Source organism: Gopherus evgoodei, unplaced genomic scaffold, assembly GCF_007399415.2.
Source record: "Gopherus evgoodei ecotype Sinaloan lineage unplaced genomic scaffold, rGopEvg1_v1.p scaffold_80_arrow_ctg1, whole genome shotgun sequence".
In the NCBI taxonomy this organism is placed as follows: domain Eukaryota; kingdom Metazoa; phylum Chordata; order Testudines; family Testudinidae; genus Gopherus; species Gopherus evgoodei.
In genome coordinates, this window is record NW_022060101.1 from 1 (window position 1) to 19,040 (window position 19,040).

A 19,040-nucleotide genomic window follows, 5' to 3' on the forward strand; every position below is an offset into this window, starting at 1 on the left:
CCAGGGAAATACCATCCCCCATAGGGATCCTCTTCATCCCAGGGACCCCCCCCTTCACCTCCCTGCACCCCAGCCAGGGATCGCCTACCCTCCATAGGGCCCTTCCCCCTGGGGAACCCCCCAACAGGGACTCCCCCCAACATCTTACTTCCGCCCATCCCCTCGCCCCGGGAACCCGGATCTGCCCTGGCCCCTCCCCCGGGGACCCGCCTTGGCGGGGGGGGGTCACGGGCCCGGGGCGCTGCCCCCCCTTGACCTATCTCTGCTCCCCAGGTTTTCCGTAGCTATGGGGGGGCCGCTGTGGACGTGGCCCAGGACTTCTCGCTGCAGACGTGTCGCACCATCTGCGCCCTGGCCTTCGGCCCCATGGTGAGGGGGGGGCGCCGCAGGGGACCCCGGCCTCCGGGGGGGGGCGGGGAGCGCCCCGAGGGGTCCCCGGCGTTAGGGCGGGGAGGGCAGAGACTCACCCCTAGGGGACCCCGGCCTCCGGGGGGTGGGCGGGGAGCGCCCCGAGGGGTCCCTGGCGTCCGGGCGGGGAGGGCAGAGACTCACCCAGAGACTCACCCCTAGGGGACCCCGGCGTCCGGGGGGGTGCGGGGAGCGCCCCGAGGGGTCCCCAGCGTCCGGGCGGGGAGGGCAGAGACTCACCCCTAGGGGACCCCGGCTTCCGGGGGGGTGCGGGGAGCGCCCCGAGGAGACCCAGGCGTCCGGGCGGCGAGCGACCCTAGGGGACCCCGGCGTCCGAGGAAGCTGGGCGGGCAGGGGGAGGGGGAGGATTTGGGGGGCTCCGTCCCGCTCCCTCCCCCCAGATGCCGGACGCCGCCGCCACCCGGGACATCCAGGCCTGTATCACGGAGCTGGTGGATCTGTGGGGCCGGGGCGCCGTGCGGGCGCTGGACGCGCTGCCCCTGCTCAGGGTGAGGGGCGGCAGGGGGCACTGGGGGGCGGGGACGGGATGTCGCTGTGGGGGGCAGCGGGGCCGAGGACGAGGTGTCGCTGTGGGGGGCCAGCAGGGGGTGGGGGAGCTGTGGGGCTGGGCGGGGAGGGGGTGTCGCTGTGGGGGGCCAGCAGAGGGCGGGGGAGCTGTGGGGCTGGGCGGGGAGGGGGTGTCGCTGTGGGGGGAAGCAGGGGGCGGGGGAGCTGCAGGGGGCGCTGTGGGGTGGGGAGGGGGTGTCGCTGTGGGGCCAGCAGGGGGCGCCGCAGTCTCAATCTCGGGGTCCCCCCCAGGTGTTCCCCAGCGGGGCCCTGCGGCGGCTCCTGACGCAGGTTCGGTTCCGAGACGCCTTCGTCCGGGCCCAGATCCAGCAGCACCAGGTGGGGGCCGGGGGGGCTCCCCGGGGATGGAGCCGCTGGGCGGGGCTGGGGGTTCTCCGGGTTGAGGGGTGTCCCTGGGGGCTGGGTACAGGGTGGGGGGTCTCGAGTATGCGGAGTTAGGGTCCCTGGTAAAGGGTTTGGGAGTCGGGTTTGGGGGGTGTCTGGGGAAAGGGTGGGGTACAGGGTGGGGGTGCAGGGTCCCCGGTGTTGGGTTTGGGGGTCTCTGGAGCAATGGGGGAGCGTCCCTGGGGAGGGAGTTGGGGGGTCTCTGGGGGGGTAGAGGGTGGTGGTGCTCTGGGGTGGGGTTTGGGGGTTTCTGGGGTGGGGGTGCAGGGTCCCCGGTGCGGGGTTTGGGGGTCTCTGGGGTGGGGGTGCAGGGTTCCCGGTGCGGGGTTTGGGGATCCCCATTACCTCCTCTGACCCCACATCCCCCCAGGAGTCGCTGCACCCCGAGTGTGCCCGGGACATGGTGGATCACATGCTCCAGCTGCTGGGGGAGCGGCGAGGGGCTGGGGGGGACCCCGCGGCCGAGGGGGGCCTCACCCCGGAGCACGTTCACATGGCGCTCGTGGACCTCTTCATCGGGGGCACCGAGACCACGGCCGCCCTGCTCACCTGGGCCGTGGCCTTCCTGCTGCACCACCCCCAGGTGAGCCCCGAACCCCCAAACCTCCCTGTACCCCCAAACCTCCCCACGGCCGCCCTGCTCACCTGGGCCGTGGCCTTCCTGCTGCACCACCCCCAGGTGAGCCCCGAACCCCCAAACCTCCCTGTACCCCCAAACCTCCCCACGGCCGCCCTGCTCACCTGGGTCGTGGCCTTCCTGCTGCACCACCCCCAGGTGAGCCCCGAACCCCCAAACCTCCCTGTACCCCCAAACCTCCCCACGGCCGCCCTGCTCACCTGGGCCGTGGCCTTCCTGCTGCACCACCCCCAGGTGAGCCCCGAACCCCCAAACCTCCCTGTACCCCCAAACCTCCCCACGGCCGCCCTGCTCACCTGGGTCGTGGCCTTCCTGCTGCACCACCCCCAGGTGAGCCCCGAACCCCCAAACCTCCCCTGTACCCCCAAACCTCCCCACGGCCGCCCTGCTCACCTGGGCCGTGGCCTTCCTGCTGCACCACCCCCAGGTGAGCCCCGAACCCCCAAACCTCCCCTGTACCCCCAAACCTCCCCACGGCCACCCTGCTCACCTGGGCCGTGGCCTTCCTGCTGCACCACCCCCAGGTGAGCCCCGAACCCCCAAATCTCCCTGTACCCCCAAACCTCCCCACGGCCGCCCTGCTCACCTGGGCCGTGGCCTTCCTGCTGCACCACCCCCAGGTGAGCCCCGAACCCCCAAACCTCCCTGTACCCCCAAACCTCCCCACGGCCGCCCTGCTCACCTGGGCCGTGGCCTTCCTGCTGCACCACCCCCAGGTGAGCCCCGAACCCCCAAACCTCCCCTGTACCCCCAACCTCCCCACCACCCGCTCTGACTGCCTCCTGCCCCATCACTGCGCTGCCCGTTGGGGGTGGGCGAGGGCACCCTGTGCTTGGGGGAAGAGTTCGGGGGGGTCTCTGTGGGTGACCTTGGTCAAGTCCCATCGCTCCCTGCCTCAGTTTCCCCATTTGTACAGTAGGCAGGATGATCCCGCCCCCCCATAAAGCACTGGGCAATCCCTGGTAAGAATGGGGGGGGCATCAGTCTCCATGGGGGTCAGTGTCCATGGGGCCCCCCACAGGTCCAGGACGGGATCCACGCGGAGCTGCAGCGGGTGCTGGGCCCCGAGCGCCCCCCCAGCTATGGGGACCGGGATCGGCTGCCCCTGCTCAGTGCCACCATCTCCGAGACGCTGCGTCTGCGCCCCGTGGCGCCCCTCGCCCTGCCCCACAGCACCACGCGGGACACCAGGTACCCCTCCCCCACCCTGCCCCACGGCCCCACAGCACCACGCAGGACACCAGGTACCCCTCCCCTGCCCCACGACCTGCATGCGGGACACCAGGTACCCCTCCCCTGCCCCATGGCCTGCCCCACAGCACCACGCAGGACACCAGATACCCCTCCCCTGCCCCACGGCCTGCATGCGGGACACCAGGTAACCCTCCCCTGCCCCATGGCCTGCCCCACAGCACCACGCGGGACACCAGGTACCCCTCCCCTGCCCCACGGCCTGCATGCGGGACACCAGGTACTCCTCCCCTCCCCTGCCCCACGGCCTGCCCCATAGCACCATGTGGGACACCAGGTACCCCTCCCCCGCCCTGCCCCATGGCCCCATCCCCCACCCCGCCCCTCGCCCTGCCCCATAGCACCATGCGGGACACCAGGTACCCCTCCCCCGCCCCGCCCTGCCCCGCAGCCCCCATCCCCTGCCCCTCCCCTCGCCCTGCCTCACAGCACCACGCAGGACACCAGGTACCCCTCCCCTGCCCTGCCCCACGGCCTGCCCCATAGCACCACTCGGGACACCAGGTACCCCTCCCACACCCTGTCCCACGGCCCCATCCCCCGCCCCGCCCCTCGCCCTGCCCCACAGCACCACGTGGGACACCAGGTACCCCTCCCCTGCCCTGCCCCACGGCCTTTTTGCCCCATAGCACCACTCGGGACACCAGGTACCCCTCTCCCACCCTGTCCCACGGCCCCCCTCCCCCACCCTGCCCCACAGCACCACGCGGGACACCAGGTACCCGCCCCTCCTCGGTCTGACCCCCCCTGTCTCTGCAGCCTCTTGGGCTTCGCCATCCCCAAGGGAACCACTGTGATCCCCAACCTCTTCGCCGCCCACCACGACGCGGGCACCTGGCGACACCCCCTGGAATTCAGGCCAGGTACTGCCCCCCGGGCCCTCCCCCGCCACGGGGCTGGGGCTGAGCCTGCCCGGACGCCTGGGTCCCCGGTTCTCGTGGGGGGGCTGGGGGCTGATACCCCCTCCTGGACGCCTGGGTCCCCGGTTCTCATGGGGGGCTGGGGGCTGATACCCCCTCCTGGATGCCTGGGTCCCCGGTTCTCATGGGGGGCTGGGGGCTGATACCTCCCTCCTGGACGCCTGGGTCCCCGGTTCTCATGGGGGGCTGGGGGCTGATACCCCCCTCCTGGACGCCTGGGTCCCCGGTTCTCATGGGGGGCTGGGGGCTGATACCTCCCTCCTGGACGCCTGGGTCCCCGGTTCTCATGGGGGGCTGGGGGCTGATACCTCCCTCCTGGACGCCTGGGTCCCCGGTTCTCATGGGGGGCTGGGGGCTGATACCCCCTCCTGGATGCCTGGGTCCCCGGTTCTCATGGGGGGCTGGGGGCTGATACCTCCCTCCTGGATGCCTGGGTCCCCGGTTCTCGTGGGGGGCTGGGGGCTGATACCCCCTCCTGGATGCCTGGGTCCCCGGTTCTCATGGGGGGCTGGGGGCTGATACCCCCTCCTGGATGCCTGGGTCCCCGGTTCTCATGGGGGGCTGGGGGCTGATACCCCCTCCTGGATGCCTGGGTCCCCGGTTCTCATGGGGGGCTGGGGGCTGATACCCCCTCCTGGATGCCTGGGTCCCCGGTTCTCGTGGGGGGGCTGGGGGCTGATACCCCCCTCCTGGACGCCTGGGTCCCCGGTTCTCATGGGGGGCTGGGGGCTGATACCTCCCTCCTGGACGCCTGGGTCCCCGGTTCTCATGGGGGGCTGGGGGCTGATACCTCCCTCCTGGACGCCTGGGTCCCCGGTTCTCATGGGGGGCTGGGGGCTGATACCTCCCTCCTGGATGCCTGGGTCCCCGGTTCTCATGGGGGGCTGGGGGCTGATACCCCTCCTGGATGTCTGGGTCCCCGGTTCTCATGGGGGGGCTGGGGGCTGATACCCCCTCCTGAATGCCTGGGTCCCCAGTTCTCATGGGGGGCTGGGGGCTGATAACCCCTCCTGGATGCCTGGGTCCCCGGTTCTCGTGGGGGGGCTGGGGGCTGATACCCCCCTCCTGAATGCCTGGGTCCCCAGTTCTCATGGGGGGCTGGGGGCTGATACCCCCTCCTGGATGCCTGGGTCCCCGGTTCTCATGGGGGGCTGGGGGCTGATACCCCCCTCCTGGATGCCTGGGTCCCCGGTTCTCATGGGGGGGCTGGGGGCTGATACCCCCTCCTGGATGCCTGGGTCCCCGGTTCTCATGGGGGGCTGGGGGCTGATACCTCCCTCCTGGATGCCTGGGTCCCCGGTTCTCATGGGGGGCTGGGGGCTGATACCTCCCTCCTGGACGCCTGGGTCCCCGGTTCTCATGGGGGGGGCTGGGGGCTGATACCCCCTCCCGGATGCCTGGGTCCCCGGTTCTCATGGGGGGCTGGTGGCTGATACCCCCTCCTGGATGCCTGGGTCCCCGGTTCTCATGAGGGGCTGGGGGCTGATACCTCCCTCCTGGATGCCTGGGTCCCCGGTTCTCGTGGGGGGCTGGTGGCTGATACCCACTCCTGGATGCCTGGGTCCCCAGTTCTCATGGGGGGCTGGGGGCTGATACCCCCTCCTGGATGCCTGGGTCCCCGGTTCTCATGGGGGGCTGGTGGCTGATACCCCCTCCTGGATGCCTGGGTCCCCGGTTCTCATGGGGGGCTGGTGGCTGATACCCCCTCCTGGATGCCTGGGTCCCCGGTTCTCATGGGGGGGCTGGGGGCTGATACCCCCTCCTGGATGCCTGGGTCCCCGGTTCTCATAGGGGGCTGGGGGCTGATACCCCCTCCTGGATGCCTGGGTCCCCGGCTCTCGTGGGGGGGCTGGGGGCTGATACCCCCCTCCTGGATGCCTGGGTCCCCGGTTCTCGTGGGGGGGCTGGGGGCTGATACCCCCCTCCTGGACGCCTGGGTCCCCGGTTCTCATGGGGGGGCTGGGGGCTGATACCCCCCTCCTGAACGCCTGAGTCCCCGGTTCTCGTGGGGGGGCTGGGGGCTGATACCCCCCTCCTGGACGCCTGGGTCCCCGGTTCTCATGGGGGGCTGGGGGCTGATACCCTCTCCTGGATGCCTGGGTCCCCGGTTCTCATAGGGGGGGCTGGGGGCTGATACCCCCTCCTGGATGCCTGGGTCCCCGGTTCTCATGGGGGGGGCTGGGGGCTGATACCCCCTCCTGAATGCCTGGGTCCCCGGCTCTCGTGGGGGGGCTGGGGGCTGATACCCCCCTCCTGGACGCCTGGGTCCCCGGTTCTCATGGGGGGCTGGGGGCTGATACCCCCTCCTGGATGCCTGGGTCACCAGTTCTCATGGGGGGCTGGGGGCTGATACCCCCTCCTGGATGCCTGGGTCCCCGGTTCTCATGGGGGGCTGGTGGCTGATACCCCCTCCTGGATGCCTGGGTCACCAGTTCTCATGGGGGGCTGGTGGCTGATACCCCCTCCTGGATGCCTGGGTCACCAGTTCTCATGGGGGGCTGGTGGCTGATACCCCCTCCTGGATGCCTGGGTCACCGGTTCTCATGGGGGGCTGGTGGCTGATACCCCCTCCTGGACGCCTGGGTCCCCGGTTCTCGTGGGGGGGTTGGGGGCTGATACCCCCTCCTGGATGCCTGGGTCACCGGTTCTCATGGGGGGGCTGGGGGCTGATACCTCCCTCCTGGATGCCTGGGTCACCGGTTCTCATGAGGGGCTGGGGGCTGATACCCTCTCCTGGATGCCTGGGTCCCCGGTTCTCATGGGGGGCTGGGGGCTGATACCCCCCTCCTGGATGCCTGGGTCCCCGGTTCTCATGGGGGGCTGGGGGCTGATATCCTCTCCTGGATGCCTGGGTCCCCGGTTCTCATGGGGGGCTGGGGGCTGATATCCTCTCCTGGATGCCTGGGTCCTCCCCTCCCCCCCACAAGCTGGGTCTCTGACTCTCTCATGTCGGGGGGGGGGCTCCCTGCTCGGACTCCTGGGTCCCAGCTGACGCCTCTCTCCAATCCCGCAGAGCGGTTCCTGGAGGCGGACGACCCCCGGCTGGCCCAGCGCAACCTGCTGCCCTTCAGCTGTGGGGCCCGGGCCTGCCTGGGGGAGACCCTGGCCCGGGCCGAGATCTTCGTCTTCCTCGGGCACGTCCTGCGCGAGTTCCGGATGGAGCCCCCTGCGCCCGGCGCCCTCCCGGCCCTGCGGGGCGTGTTCGGCACCGTGGTGCGGTGCCCCCCGTTCCGCGTCCGCTTCCTGCCCCGGGGGCCCCCTGAGCCCCCTGGGACCCTATAGCCCCCCTTCTGTGTCCGCTTCCTGCCCTGGGGGGTCCCCTGAGCCCCCCGTGACCCCATAGCCCCCCCTTCTGTGTCCACTTCCTGCCCCGGGGGTCCCCTGAGCCCCCCGTGACCCCATAGGCCCCCTTCTGTGTCCGCTTCCTGCCCCAGGGGTCCCCTGAGCCCCCCGTGACCCCATAGCCCCCCGTTCTGCGTCCGCTTCCTGCCCCAGGGGTCCCCTGAGCCACCTGTGACCCCATAGCTCCCTTCTGTGTCCGCTTCCTGCCCCGGGGGTCCCCTAAGCCCCCCGTAACCCCATAGCCCCCCGTTCTGCGTCTGCTTCCTGCCCCTGGGGTCCTCTGAGCCCCCTGTGACCCCATAGCCCCCTGTTCTGCATCTGCTTCCTGCCCCGGGGGTCCCCTGAGCCCACTGTGACCCCATAGCCTCCCCTTCTCTGTCCACTTCCTGCCCCGGGGGTCCCCTGAGCCCACTGTGACCCCATAGCCCCCCCTTCTCTGTCCGCTTCCTGCCCTGGGGGTCCCCTGAGCCCCCCATGACCCCATAGTCCCCTCTTCCACATCTGCTTCCTGCCCTGGGGGAACCCTGAGCCCCCTGTGACCCCATAGCCCCCCCTTCCGCATCCACTTCCTTCCCCAGGGGTCCCCTGAGCCCCCCGTGACCCCATAGCCCCCCTTCTGTGTCCACTTCCTGCCCTCGGGGTCTCCTGAGCCCCCCCTGACCCCATAGCTCCCTCTTCCTGCCCTGAGGGTCCCCGGGCCCCCCCTTCCACATCTGCTTCCTGCCCTGGGGGTCCCTGAGCTCCCTGTGACCCCATAGCATCCTTCCACATAGTGCTCCCTTCCACTTTTGCTTTCTGCCCCAGGAGTCCCGAGCCCCCCCATGACCCCATAGACCCCACTTCCATGTCCTCTTCCTGCCCTGGGAGTCCCCGAGCCCCCTAGCCCCCCCTTCCATGCCCACTTCCTGCCCTGGGGGTCCCTGAACCCCCTAGCCCCACTTCCACTTCTGCTTCCTGTCCCAGGGGTCCCCTGAGCCCCCTGTGACCTCATAGCCCCCCCTTCCGCATCCGCTTTCTGCCCCGGGGCCCCCTGAGTCCCCTGTGACCCCATAGCCCCCCTTCCATGTCCGCTTCCTGCCCCACGGCCCCCCTGAGCCCCCCGTGACCCCATAGCCCCCCTTCCGCATCCGCTTCCTGCCCCGGGGCCCCCTGTGACCCCATAGCCCCCCCTTCCACATCCGCTTCCTGCTCCGGGGCCCCCTGTGACCCTATAGCCCCCCCTTCCACATCCGCTTCCTGCCCCGGGGCCCCCTGTGACCCCATAGCCCCCCCTTCCACATTCACTTCCTGCCCTGGGGCCCCCTGAGCCCCCTGTGACCCCATAGCCCCCCTTCCATGTCCGCTTCCTGCCCCACGGCCCCCCTGAGCCCCCCATGACTCCATAGCCCCCCCTTCCGCATTCGCTTCCTGCCCTGGGGCCCCCTGAGCCCCTCATGACCCCATAGCCCCCCCTTCCACATCCGCTTCCTGCCCCGGGGCCCCCTGTGACCCCATAGCCACCCCTTCCACTTTCACTTCCTGCCCTGGGGCCCCCTGAGCCCCCTGTGACCCCATAGCCCCCCTTCCATGTCCGCTTCCTGCCCCACGGCCCCCCTGAGCCCCCCGTGACCCCATAGCCCCCCCTTCCGCATTCACTTCCTGCCCCGGGGCCCCCTGAGCCCCTCATGACCCCATAGACCCCCTTCCACATCCGATTCCTGCCCCGGGGCCCCCTGAGCCCACTGTGACCCCATAGCCTCCCGTTCCATGTCTACTTCCTGCCCCAGGGGTCCCCGAGCCCCCCGTGACCCCATAGCTCCCTCTTCTGCATCTGCTTGCTGCCCCAGGGGTCCCTGAGCCCCCTGTGACCCCATAGTATCCCCCAGCACCCTTCCACTTCTGCTTCCTGCCCCAGGGGCCCCCTGAACCCCCTGTAATCCCATAGCCCCCCAGGGCCCTTCCACAGTCGCTTCCTGCTCGATTCCCCTGAGCCCCTAATGACCCCATAGGCCCCCCCTGCCATGTCAGCTTCCTGCCCCAGGGCCCTCCTGAGCCCCCCATGATCCCATAGCCCCCCCAGCACCCTTCCGTGTCTGCTTCCTGCCCTGGGGGCACCCCCTGAGCCGCTAGTGACCTCATAGCCTTCCTTCCTGAGACCCCCCCGAGCCCCTGGCACCCCCATAACCCCCCCCCGGGAGCCCTGCGGAGCCTCCTGGGACACCCTGTACCTCAAAGCAGCGCCCTGTACCCCCGTCTCCGTCACCTCTCACCCAGCGCCCGTGAGCTGCTGAGCCCCGCTGGCCTGGCCCGGCGTGGGCAGCGCTGGGGGGCTACGGGGACCGGCGCTGACCCACCCCCAGGCAGCCGGATTGCAAGTCCCCGACGGCTGCCCAAGCCCCACACGCCGGGGCTGCTCCGTGTAATAAACCTGCTTCTGCCTGTCCCTCAAGCAGGGGGTTTGCGGGGGTCTCGGCTCCAAACCAGGGCTGGGGTGTGTCCTCCCCACGGCGAGGGGGGGACAGGTGGCCAGGCCCTGGGGTGCAAGGCCAGGGCTGGGGCGTGTCCTCCCCACAGCGAGCGGGGGGACGGGTGGCCAGGCCCTGGGGTGCAAGGCCAGGGCTGGGGTGTGTCCTCCCCACAGCGAGGGGGGGACGGGTGGCCAGGCCCTCGGGTGCAAGGCCGGGGCTGGGGCGTGTCCTCCCCACAGCGAGCGGGGGGATGGGTGGCCAGGCTCTGGGGTGCAAGGCCAGGGCTGGGGTGTGTCCTCCCCACAGCGAGGGGGGGGACGGGTGGCCAGGCTCTGGGGTGCAAGGCCGGGGCTGGGGCGTGTCCTCCCCACAGCGAGGGGGGAATGGGTGGCCAGGCTCTGGGGTGCAAGGCCGGGGCTGGGGCGTGTCCTCCCCACAGCGAGGGGGGGACGGGTGGCCAGGCTCTGGGTGCAAGGCCGGGGCTGGGGGGCAGTGGCTGGGGCCTGTCTGTGTGTGTCGGGAGGGGCTCGAGCTGGGTGTGGGGCTCCCCGTGGGGCTGAGTGATCACAGCCCCCGGGGGGGGTTGCTGCAGGTCACTGGCCTAGCTCTGGGGAGGGAAGGGGGCCCAGCGGTGCCACGGGCCCAGGCTGCACCCCGGGGACCCCGTCACCCCCACAGCCCCAACCCCCTAGTGACCCCGTGACTCCCAGCGACCTCCCCCCATCCCCCCAGTGACCCTCTGGCCACCCTGAACCCCACACCAACCCCCACTACCCCAGTGAGCCCCCAACCTCCATTATCCCCCCATCCACTCGGAGCCACAGGGACCCCCATCAACCCCCAAGCCCCTCACAGTCCCCACCCCCCCCACACTCCTGCATCCCTCCAGGCCATGGGGAGCACCTCTGTCCTCCCCCACCCTACACCAATCCCCACCCCACACCTATCCCCTGCCCCGTCCTCCCCCACCCCACACCTATCCCTCGCCCCGTCCTCCACCCTACACCAGTCCCCACCCCACACCTATCCCCACCCCCGTCCTCCCCCACCCTACACCAGTCCCCACCCCACACCTATCCCCTGCCCCGTCCTCCCCCACCCCACACCTGTCCCTCGCCCCGTCTTCCCCCACCCAACAGCTATCCCCTGCCCCCATCCTCCCCCACCCCACCCCTATCCCCTGCCCCAACAGTTTTTCACTCGCTGAGGTTTTTTTGTAACATTTTTCAGCTGTTTTTTTAATATATAAACTATATCGCTCAATAGACTCTGTACAGCCCCTGGCAAACCCCCTTAACTCTGCCCTCCCCAGATTTCCCGGCTAGCCCCCTTAACTCTGCCCCACAAGGTCCTTGCCCATCCAGGCTGTTTCAGTCAGAATAAAGGTGCTTTGGGTCCATCCGTCTCCGTTGCTCCACCGGGAGTGGGGTCATCGCTTGCTCCCCTGCCTCCCCACAGGCCCCCTGCTCGGGGAGGGGACAGGGGAGCCCCAGAGGAGCTGGGGGTCAGGATTCCTGGGTTCCATCTGCCCCCCAGCTGGCTGGGTTGCTCCCTTCAGCCTGGGCCTGCTGTACTGTGGGCAGCAGGGACCCCGCGGGGGGGGGGGCTAGGTGAGCGGGGGGGTATGGAGGGAGTTAAGCATTGTGGGGCTCTGTGGGGAAGGGGGGTCTCTGGGGGGGTCTCCTCGTGGTGCCCGGCAGTGCTGCGCTGTCCCTCGCGTCCCTCTGTCCGTCCGGCCCCCTCAGCCTCGCCGCGGCCGCAGCTTCATCTCGGTGAAGGGGATGGAGAACTCGAAGCCTTTCCAGTTAAACCAGTTCACGCCCTGGGGGGGGGCAGAAAAGGGGGGTGAGAGACCCCCCCGGCATGAACCCCCAGTAACTTCTGTAATAGTGCTAGGCGCAATCCATGACTCAGTTTCCCCACTGGCTTGGACTTGCTGGATGGGAAGGAGTTAATTTCCTCCCTGGGGATGGGCCAACCCAGGCGTCCTGTCCTCCCCCCCCCCGCCAGGAGAGAACCCAGGCGTCCTGCCCCCCCTCAAAGCCGGGCGAGAACCCAGGCGTCCTGCCCCCACCCCTCGCCAGGAGAGAACCCAGGCGTCCCGCCCCCCCCAAAGCCGGGCGAGAACCCAGGCGTCCTGCTCCCCTCCTCGCCAGGAGAGAACCCAGGCGTCCCGCGCCCCCCCGATTCAGGAGAGAACCCAGGCGTCCTGCCTCCCTGCTCGCCAGGAGAGAACCCAGGTGTCCTGCCTCCCCCCGAAAGCCGGGTGAGAACCCAGGCGTCCTGTCCCCCCCCTTGCCAGGAGAGATCCTAGGCGTCTATAAAAAGGGAAATAAAAACAACCCAGGAAACTACAGACCAGTTAGTTTAACTTCTGTGCCAGGGAAGATAATGGAGCAGGTAATCAAAGAAATCATCTGCAAACACTTGGAAGGTGGTAAGGTGATAGGGAATAGCCAGCATGGATTTGTAAAGAACAAATCGTGTCAAACTAATCTGATAGCGTTCTTTGATAGGATAACTGAGCCTTGTGGATAAGGGAGAAGCGGTGGATGTGATATACCTAGACTTTAGTAAGGCATTTGATACGGTCTCGCATGATATTCTTATAGATAAGCTAGGAAAGTACAATTTAGATGGGGCTACTATAAGGTGGGTGCATAACTGGCTGGATAACCGTACTCAGAGTAGTTGTTAATGGCTCCCAATCCTGCTGGAAAGGTATAACAAGTGGGGTTCCGCAGGGGTCTGTTTTGGGACCGGTTCTGTTCAATATCTTCATCAACGATTTAGATGTTGGCATAGAAAGTACGCTTATTAAGGTTGCGGACGATACCAAACTGGGAGGGATTGCAACTGCTTTGGAGGACAGGGTCAAAATTCAAAATGATCTGGACAAATTGGAGAAATGGTCTGATGTAAACAGGATGAAGTTCAATAAAGATAAATGCAAAGTGCTCCACTTAGGAAGGAACAATCAGTTTCACACATACAGAATGGGAAGAGACGGTCTAGGAAGGAGTATGGCAGAAAGAGATCTAGGGGTCATAGTGGACCACAAGCTAAACAGGAGTGAACAGTGTGATGCTGTTGCAGAAAAAGCAAACGTGATTCTGGGATGCATTAACAGGTGTGTTGCGAGCAAGACACGAGAAGTCATTCTTCCACTTTACTCTGCGCTGGTTAGGCCTCAACTGAAGTATTGTGTCCAGTTCTGGGCACCGCATTTCAAGAAAGATGTGGAGAAATTGGAGAGGGTCCAGAGAAGAGCAACGAGAATGATGAAAGGTCTTGAGAACATGACCTATGAGGAAGGCTGAAGGAATTGGGTTTGTTTAGTTTGGAAAAGAGAAGACTGAGAGGGGACATGATAGCAGTTTTCAGGTATCTAAAAGGGTGTCATCAGGAGGAGGGAGAAAACTTGTTCACCTTAGCCTCCAATGATAGAACAAGAAGCAATGGGCTTAAACTGCAGCAAGGCAGATTTAGGTTGGACATTAGGAAAAAGTTCCTAACTGTCAGGGTAGTTAAACACTGGAATAAATTGCCTAGGGAGGTTGTGGAATCTCCATCTCTGGAGGTATTTAAGAGTAGGTTAGATAAATGTCTATCAGGGATGGTCTAGACAGTATTTGGTCCTGCCATGAGGGCAGGGGACTGGACTCGATGACCTCTCGAGGTCCCTTCCAGTCCTAGAGTCTATGAGTCTTGCCCCCTCTCAAAGCCGGGCGAGAACCCAGGCGTCCTCCCCCCCCAAAGCCAGGCGAGAACCCAGGCGTCCTGCTCCCCCCCTTGCCAGGAGAGAACCCAGGCGTCCTGTGCCCCCCCTCGATCCAGGAGAGAACCCAGGCGTCCTACCCCCCTCTCGCCAGGAGAGAACCCAGGCATCCTGCCCCCCCCCCAAAGCCGGGCGAGAACCCAGGCGTCCTGTCCCCCCCCTCGCCAGGAGAGAACCTAGGCGTCCCGCCTCCCCCAAGCCGGGGGAGAACCCAGGTGTCCTGCCCCCCCATTGCCAGGAGAGATCCTAGGCGTCCCGGCCCCCCAAGCCGGGGGAGAACCCAGGCGTCCGGGCGGCCGTACCTGGTGGTCCCGGCGGCTGCCGTAGAGCCCGTTGAGGTTGGCATAGTGGCAGTTGCGGTACCACCAGGCCCCGCGGTAGGACACCGCGCAGGGGATCAGCAGCCGGTTCGGGTCCCGGTCCCGGGTCGAGAAGACGCTGCCCGAGTGGTAGCTCAGCGCGTCGCCTGGGGGGGGCGTCAGGGAGTGACGGGGGGCTAGGGGAGACAGCAGCCCTCCCCCAACCACCACTGACCCCCTCAACATAGCAACCCCCCACTGTCCACCCAGGCCCCCCTCCCCCAACCACCCCAAGGACACGGACCCCCCCACTGTCCCCCCCAGCCATCCCCCCACTGACCCCCTCAACATAGCAACCCCCCACTGTCCACCCGTCCCCCCTCCCCCAACCACCCCAAGGACACGGACCCCCCCACTGTCCCCCCCAGCCATCCCCCCACTGACCCCCTCAACATAGCAACCCCCCACTGTCCACCCAGCCCCCCCTCCCCCAACCACCCCAAGGACATGGACCCCCCCCACTGTCCCCCCCAGCCATCCCCCCACTGACCTCCTCAACATAGCAACCCCCCACTGTCCACCCAGCCCCCCCTCCCCCAACCACCCCAAGGACACGGACCCCCCCACTGTCCCCCCCAGCCATCCCCCCACTGACCCCCTCAACATAGCAACCCCCACTGTCCACCCGTCCCCCCTCCCCCAACCACCCCAAGGACACAGACCCCCCCACTGTCCCCCCCAGCCATCCCCCCACTGAACCCCTCAACATAGCAACCCCCACTGTCCCCCCAGCCCCCACCCCACCCCCAAGGACACGGCCCCCCCAACATAGCAGCCCCCCACTGTCCCCAAGCCATCCCCCTCTGCCCCCCCGTTTGCTCCCCGGCCCCCCCACTCCCCTTACCAGCCGTGCCGCGGTAGCTGCCGAGGTGCAGGCGATAATGCTCGCTGGGGGGGTCCACTTGGAACCGCTGGTACTGGGCGAACACGGCCTCGGCCCCGGCCCGGAGATCCACCCGCAGCTCCTGCTCCCCCCCCGCCGTCAGCTCGTGCAGGGCGTCGTTACCTGGGGGCAGGACGCCTGGGTTCTCACCCCGCTCTGTGGGGGCTGGGGGATGGCAGGGCAACCCCAGACACCTGGGTTCTCTCCACGCTCTGCCAGGGGCAGCCCGGACGCCTGGGTTCTATCCCAACTCCAGGAGGGGAGTGGGATCTGGTGGGTTAGAGCGGGGGGAACTGAGAGTCAGGACGCCTGGGTTCTCTCCCTGGCTCGGTGGGGGGAGGGGTCTGGGGATGGCAGGGCTGCCCGGACGCCTGGGTTCTCTCCCTGGCTCAATGGGGGGAGGGGTCTGGGGATGGCAGGGTCACCCGGATACCTGGGTTCTCTCCCTGGCTCGGCGGGGTGAGGGGTCTGGGGATGGCAGGGCCGCCCGGACGCCTGGTTTCTCTCCCTGGCTCGGCGGGGTGAGGGGTCTGGGGATGGCAGGGCCGCCCGGACGCCTGGGTTCTCACTCACTCACCCAGCCAGAACTCCTGGGACCGGTTCCCGAAGCCCTGGGCATAGTCCTCCCAGTCGCGCCAGAAATCCGTCTCGCCGTTCATGCGACGCTGGAACACCTGGGGGAGTCGGGGGGGGGTCAGAGACAGACCTCGGCCCCGCTGCCCCCCCGCCAGCCCGCGCTGCCCCCCCACTCACCAGCCAGCCGCCCCCGTCGGTCTCCATGTCACAGTACACCTGCAGGGGGCGCTGCCTGTCGCCCCCCAGGTAGATGGTCACCTCGCGGGAGGGGCCCGGCCCGTTCAGCTGCTCCTCCACGCAGTCCCGGGGGAAGGGGTAGCTCAGCCAGACTGCCAGGAGGGGAGAGGAGAGGATGGAACCCAGGAGTCCGGGATCCTGGCCCCACCCCCTCCAACCACCAGCCCCCACTCCCTTCCCCCAGCTGGGAGAGAACCCAGGAGTCCTGGCTCTCAGCCCCCACTCCCCTCCCGGCTTCCGACCCCCCTCAACCCACCAGCCCCCACTCCCCTCCCCGAGCTGAGAGAGAACCCAGGTGTCCGGGATCCCGGCCCCACCCCCTCCAACCACCAGCCCCCACTCCCCTCCCCGAGCTGAGAGAGAACCCAGGCGTCCTGCAGCTCACCGGTGTTGAAGGAGGTGGCGATGGGGGTGCTGGGGCGGCCCCCCCGGATCGCCTGCACCCGGACCTGGTAGCGGCTGGAGGGGGTCAGGTTGCTCAGCTGGTGGGAGGCGGCGTCAGGGCCCAGGGGGATCTCCTGGGGGGAGAGGAGTGGGAGCAGCGATGGGTCTGGGGGGACTCCTGGCTCCACAGACGGGGATGTAGGGGGAGCTGGGGGGAGGGCAGAAAGTGGGGAGGGGCATTGGGGGGTGTTGTAGGAGGTGCTGGGGGGCTGACCAGGTTGGTTGGGGGGGTTGTAGGAGGTGCTGGGGAATGTAGGGGTGGGGGGGTCCCCGGTACCTGCATTTGGCCGGGGGGCGTCTCGTAGCTCAGCACGTAGCCAGCGGGGGGGATGTGGGGGGGGGTCCAGGAGAGCCGGGCGCTGCGGGGGGTCAGCTCGGTGGCTCGCAGGTCCCGGGGGGCATCCAGTCCTGGGGGGGGAGAGTGAAACAGGGACCCCCCTCACTTCCCCCACCACCCCGTTCCCCTCCCCCTGCTGCCCCCACTCTTTCCTCTCTCTCCCCACTGCTTCCCCCACCCCTCCGTGTGACCCCCCTGCTGCCCCACCCCTCCCCCTTCTGTCCCCACTCCTTCCTCCCCCCACTTCTTCCTCCACCCCTCCGTGTGACCCCCCTGCTGCCCCACCCCTCCCCCTTCTGTCCCCACTCCTTCCTCCCCCCACTGCTTCCCCCACCTCTCCCTGTGACCCCCCTGCTGCCCCACCCCTCCCCCTTCTGTCCCCACTCCTTCCTCCCCCCACTGCTTCCCCCACCCCTCCCTGTGACCCCCCTGCTGCCCCACCCCTCCCCCTTCCGTCCCCACTCCTTCCTCCCCCCCACTGCTTCCCCCACCTCTCCCTGTGACCCCCCTGCTGCCCCACCCCTCCCCCTTCTGTCCCCACTCCTTCCTCCCCCCCACTGCTTCCCCCACCTCTCCCTGTGACCCCCAGCTTCCCCCACGCTTCCCCCTTCTGCCCCCACTCCTTCCTCCCCCCACCCTCTGCACTGCTACCCCGCCCCCTCCCTGCCCCCCGTACCGGTGGTGAAGGTGGCGCTGGCTGGGGAGCTGCGGTTGCCCCCCGTCACCCCATGGACGGTGACCAGATACTCGGTGTCCAGCCGCAGCCCAGCCAGGGGGTGCTCGGCCCGGTCCCCGGGGAGCTGCAGTGTCACCGAGGGGCCTGGGGGGAGAGCTGGGGTGAGGGGGGTGATGAGGTGGTGGGGGCAACGGGGGGAGGCCGAAAGGCCCGGGCCGGGCAGGGGGCAACCGGGCTGCAGGGACGCGACAGCCCAGTGCCTGGGAGACGCCCGTGCTGGACCCGGGTGCCAGGGTCGGAGCCACCCGCCGGGGGAGGGGAGGGGAGTGCCGCCCTGCCCTGCCCCCGCGCTCACCCTGGGGGGGCCCGTAGCTCAGCTCGTAGCTCTGGACGGGGGCCTGGGGCGGGCGCCAGCGCAGCAGGGCCGAGGTGTCGGCGACGTTGACGGCGCGCAGGTCCGAGGGGCCGTCAGGGACTGCGGAGAGAGTGCAGAGTGTCAGGGAGAGCAGCCCCCCGAGGGGACCCAGGCGTCCGGCTGACGGGGGGGGGGGAATCCAGGCATCCAGAGGGGTGGCAAGGGGACAGGACCCAGAGATCCAGGTGGCAGGGTGTGGCACCTGCCCTGCATGGAAAGGGAGGGGACCCAGGGCAGGCGAAGGGACCCAGGGCAGCGGAGGAACCCAGGCGTCGTCTGGTGCTCACCCCAGGGCAGGGAGGGGACCCAGGTGTCCGGCGCTGGCCCTGGGGCAGGGGAGGGGACTCAGGCATCTGGCTGGTGGCCCCAGAGCAGGGAGGGGACCCAGGTGTCCGGCGCTGGCCCTGGGGCAGGGGAGGGGACTCAGGCATCTGGCTGGTGGCCCCAGAGCAGGGAGGGGACCCAGGTGTCTGGCGCTGGCCCTGGGGCAGGGGAGGGGACTCAGGCGTCTGGCTGGTGGCCCCAGAGCAGGGAGGGGACCCAGGTGTCCGGTGCTGGCCCCGAGGCAGGGAGGGGACCCAGGCGTCCGGCCCTTACCCGTGGTGACGTAGCCCACCAGCGGCTCGCTCTCCTCGAAGCCCCGCACGGCCATGACGCTGACCTCGTAGCTGGCCCCGGGGATCAGCCCCTCGAGCGTCGTCTGCAGCCTGGTGCCCTCGACCATCGTGCTCTGCGGCTCCCCTGGGGTGACAGTGGGTCAGGACGTGCCGCGGGCGGGGCCATCTGGAGGGGGCGGGGCCACATGGCAGGGGCGGGGCCGGGGAGATGTGATGCAGGGGGCGGGGCCAGGGCACAGGGCCAGTAGGGGGTGCTGTTCTGTAGGCAGTTCCGGGGGCTGCAGGGGGCATTTCAGGTGGTCAGTGGGGGAGGGTGCTATGGGGGGGGGTCACAGTGCTGCAGGGGCCAGCAGTGGGGGGGGGCAGCAGGGGTGGAGGCAGTGGGGGGGTGTGACGTTATTGCTATAATCTGGGACCATATAGAACATGGTTGTAACCAAGGTCCTGTAGTGGCACCAGATCCTATGTAAAGGGGGTCATGTAAGGTGTCCACGACCAGGTTCTGGGTTGCTGGTTGTGATGATGCTGCCTGTGTGTCTGTAGCATTGTGTAGTTGAAGTCATGAATATTGGCTCTATGCTGTCTGTATTCCAAATTGATGCTGCAGTTCTGGGTGACACCCCAGACAAGTGGGTGTTAGCTCTGCTTAGCCTGCTTGATGGCCCATTAAGGACCATCAGCTACACAACTGACCCATTGAGAGGAGGCAGATAGGCCTTGTGACTCAGCAGGGTGTGCAGG

General features: G+C 68.2%; 2 protein-coding genes across 27 annotated transcripts in view; one reads left to right on the forward strand and one right to left on the reverse strand.

Moving 5' to 3' along the window:
* Positions 1 to 273: 273 nt before the first annotated feature.
* Positions 274 to 7,470, forward strand: LOC115643981 (steroid 21-hydroxylase; the record flags this gene model as incomplete). The annotated part of the gene is made up of 7 exons (XM_030548037.1): positions 274 to 369; positions 810 to 917; positions 1,228 to 1,314; positions 1,751 to 1,963; positions 3,039 to 3,208; positions 4,028 to 4,131; positions 7,202 to 7,470. Coding segments are annotated over 7 exons (1,047 nt in total), but the record flags the coding sequence as incomplete, so codon positions are not given.
* A 3,768-nt stretch (positions 7,471 to 11,238) lies between these two features.
* The window catches only part of TNXB (tenascin XB), an 87,310-nt gene continuing 79,508 nt past the window's right edge, over positions 11,239 to 19,040 (reverse strand). For all 26 annotated transcript variants that reach the window (XM_030548022.1, XM_030548010.1, XM_030548015.1 and 23 more), the window contains 10 exons: positions 18,280 to 18,423; positions 17,623 to 17,742; positions 17,268 to 17,411; positions 16,532 to 16,662; positions 16,196 to 16,328; positions 15,751 to 15,902; positions 15,575 to 15,671; positions 14,959 to 15,120; positions 14,058 to 14,221; positions 11,239 to 11,799 (listed from right to left, as the gene is read on the reverse strand). In XM_030548022.1, coding sequence (XP_030403882.1) covers positions 11,719 to 11,799; positions 14,058 to 14,221; positions 14,959 to 15,120; positions 15,575 to 15,671; positions 15,751 to 15,902; positions 16,196 to 16,328; positions 16,532 to 16,662; positions 17,268 to 17,411; positions 17,623 to 17,742; positions 18,280 to 18,423 — 1,328 coding nt within the window. In that variant the 3' untranslated portion in view covers positions 11,239 to 11,718. The remainder of the gene's footprint in view (positions 11,800 to 14,057; positions 14,222 to 14,958; positions 15,121 to 15,574; positions 15,672 to 15,750; positions 15,903 to 16,195; positions 16,329 to 16,531; positions 16,663 to 17,267; positions 17,412 to 17,622; positions 17,743 to 18,279; positions 18,424 to 19,040) is intronic.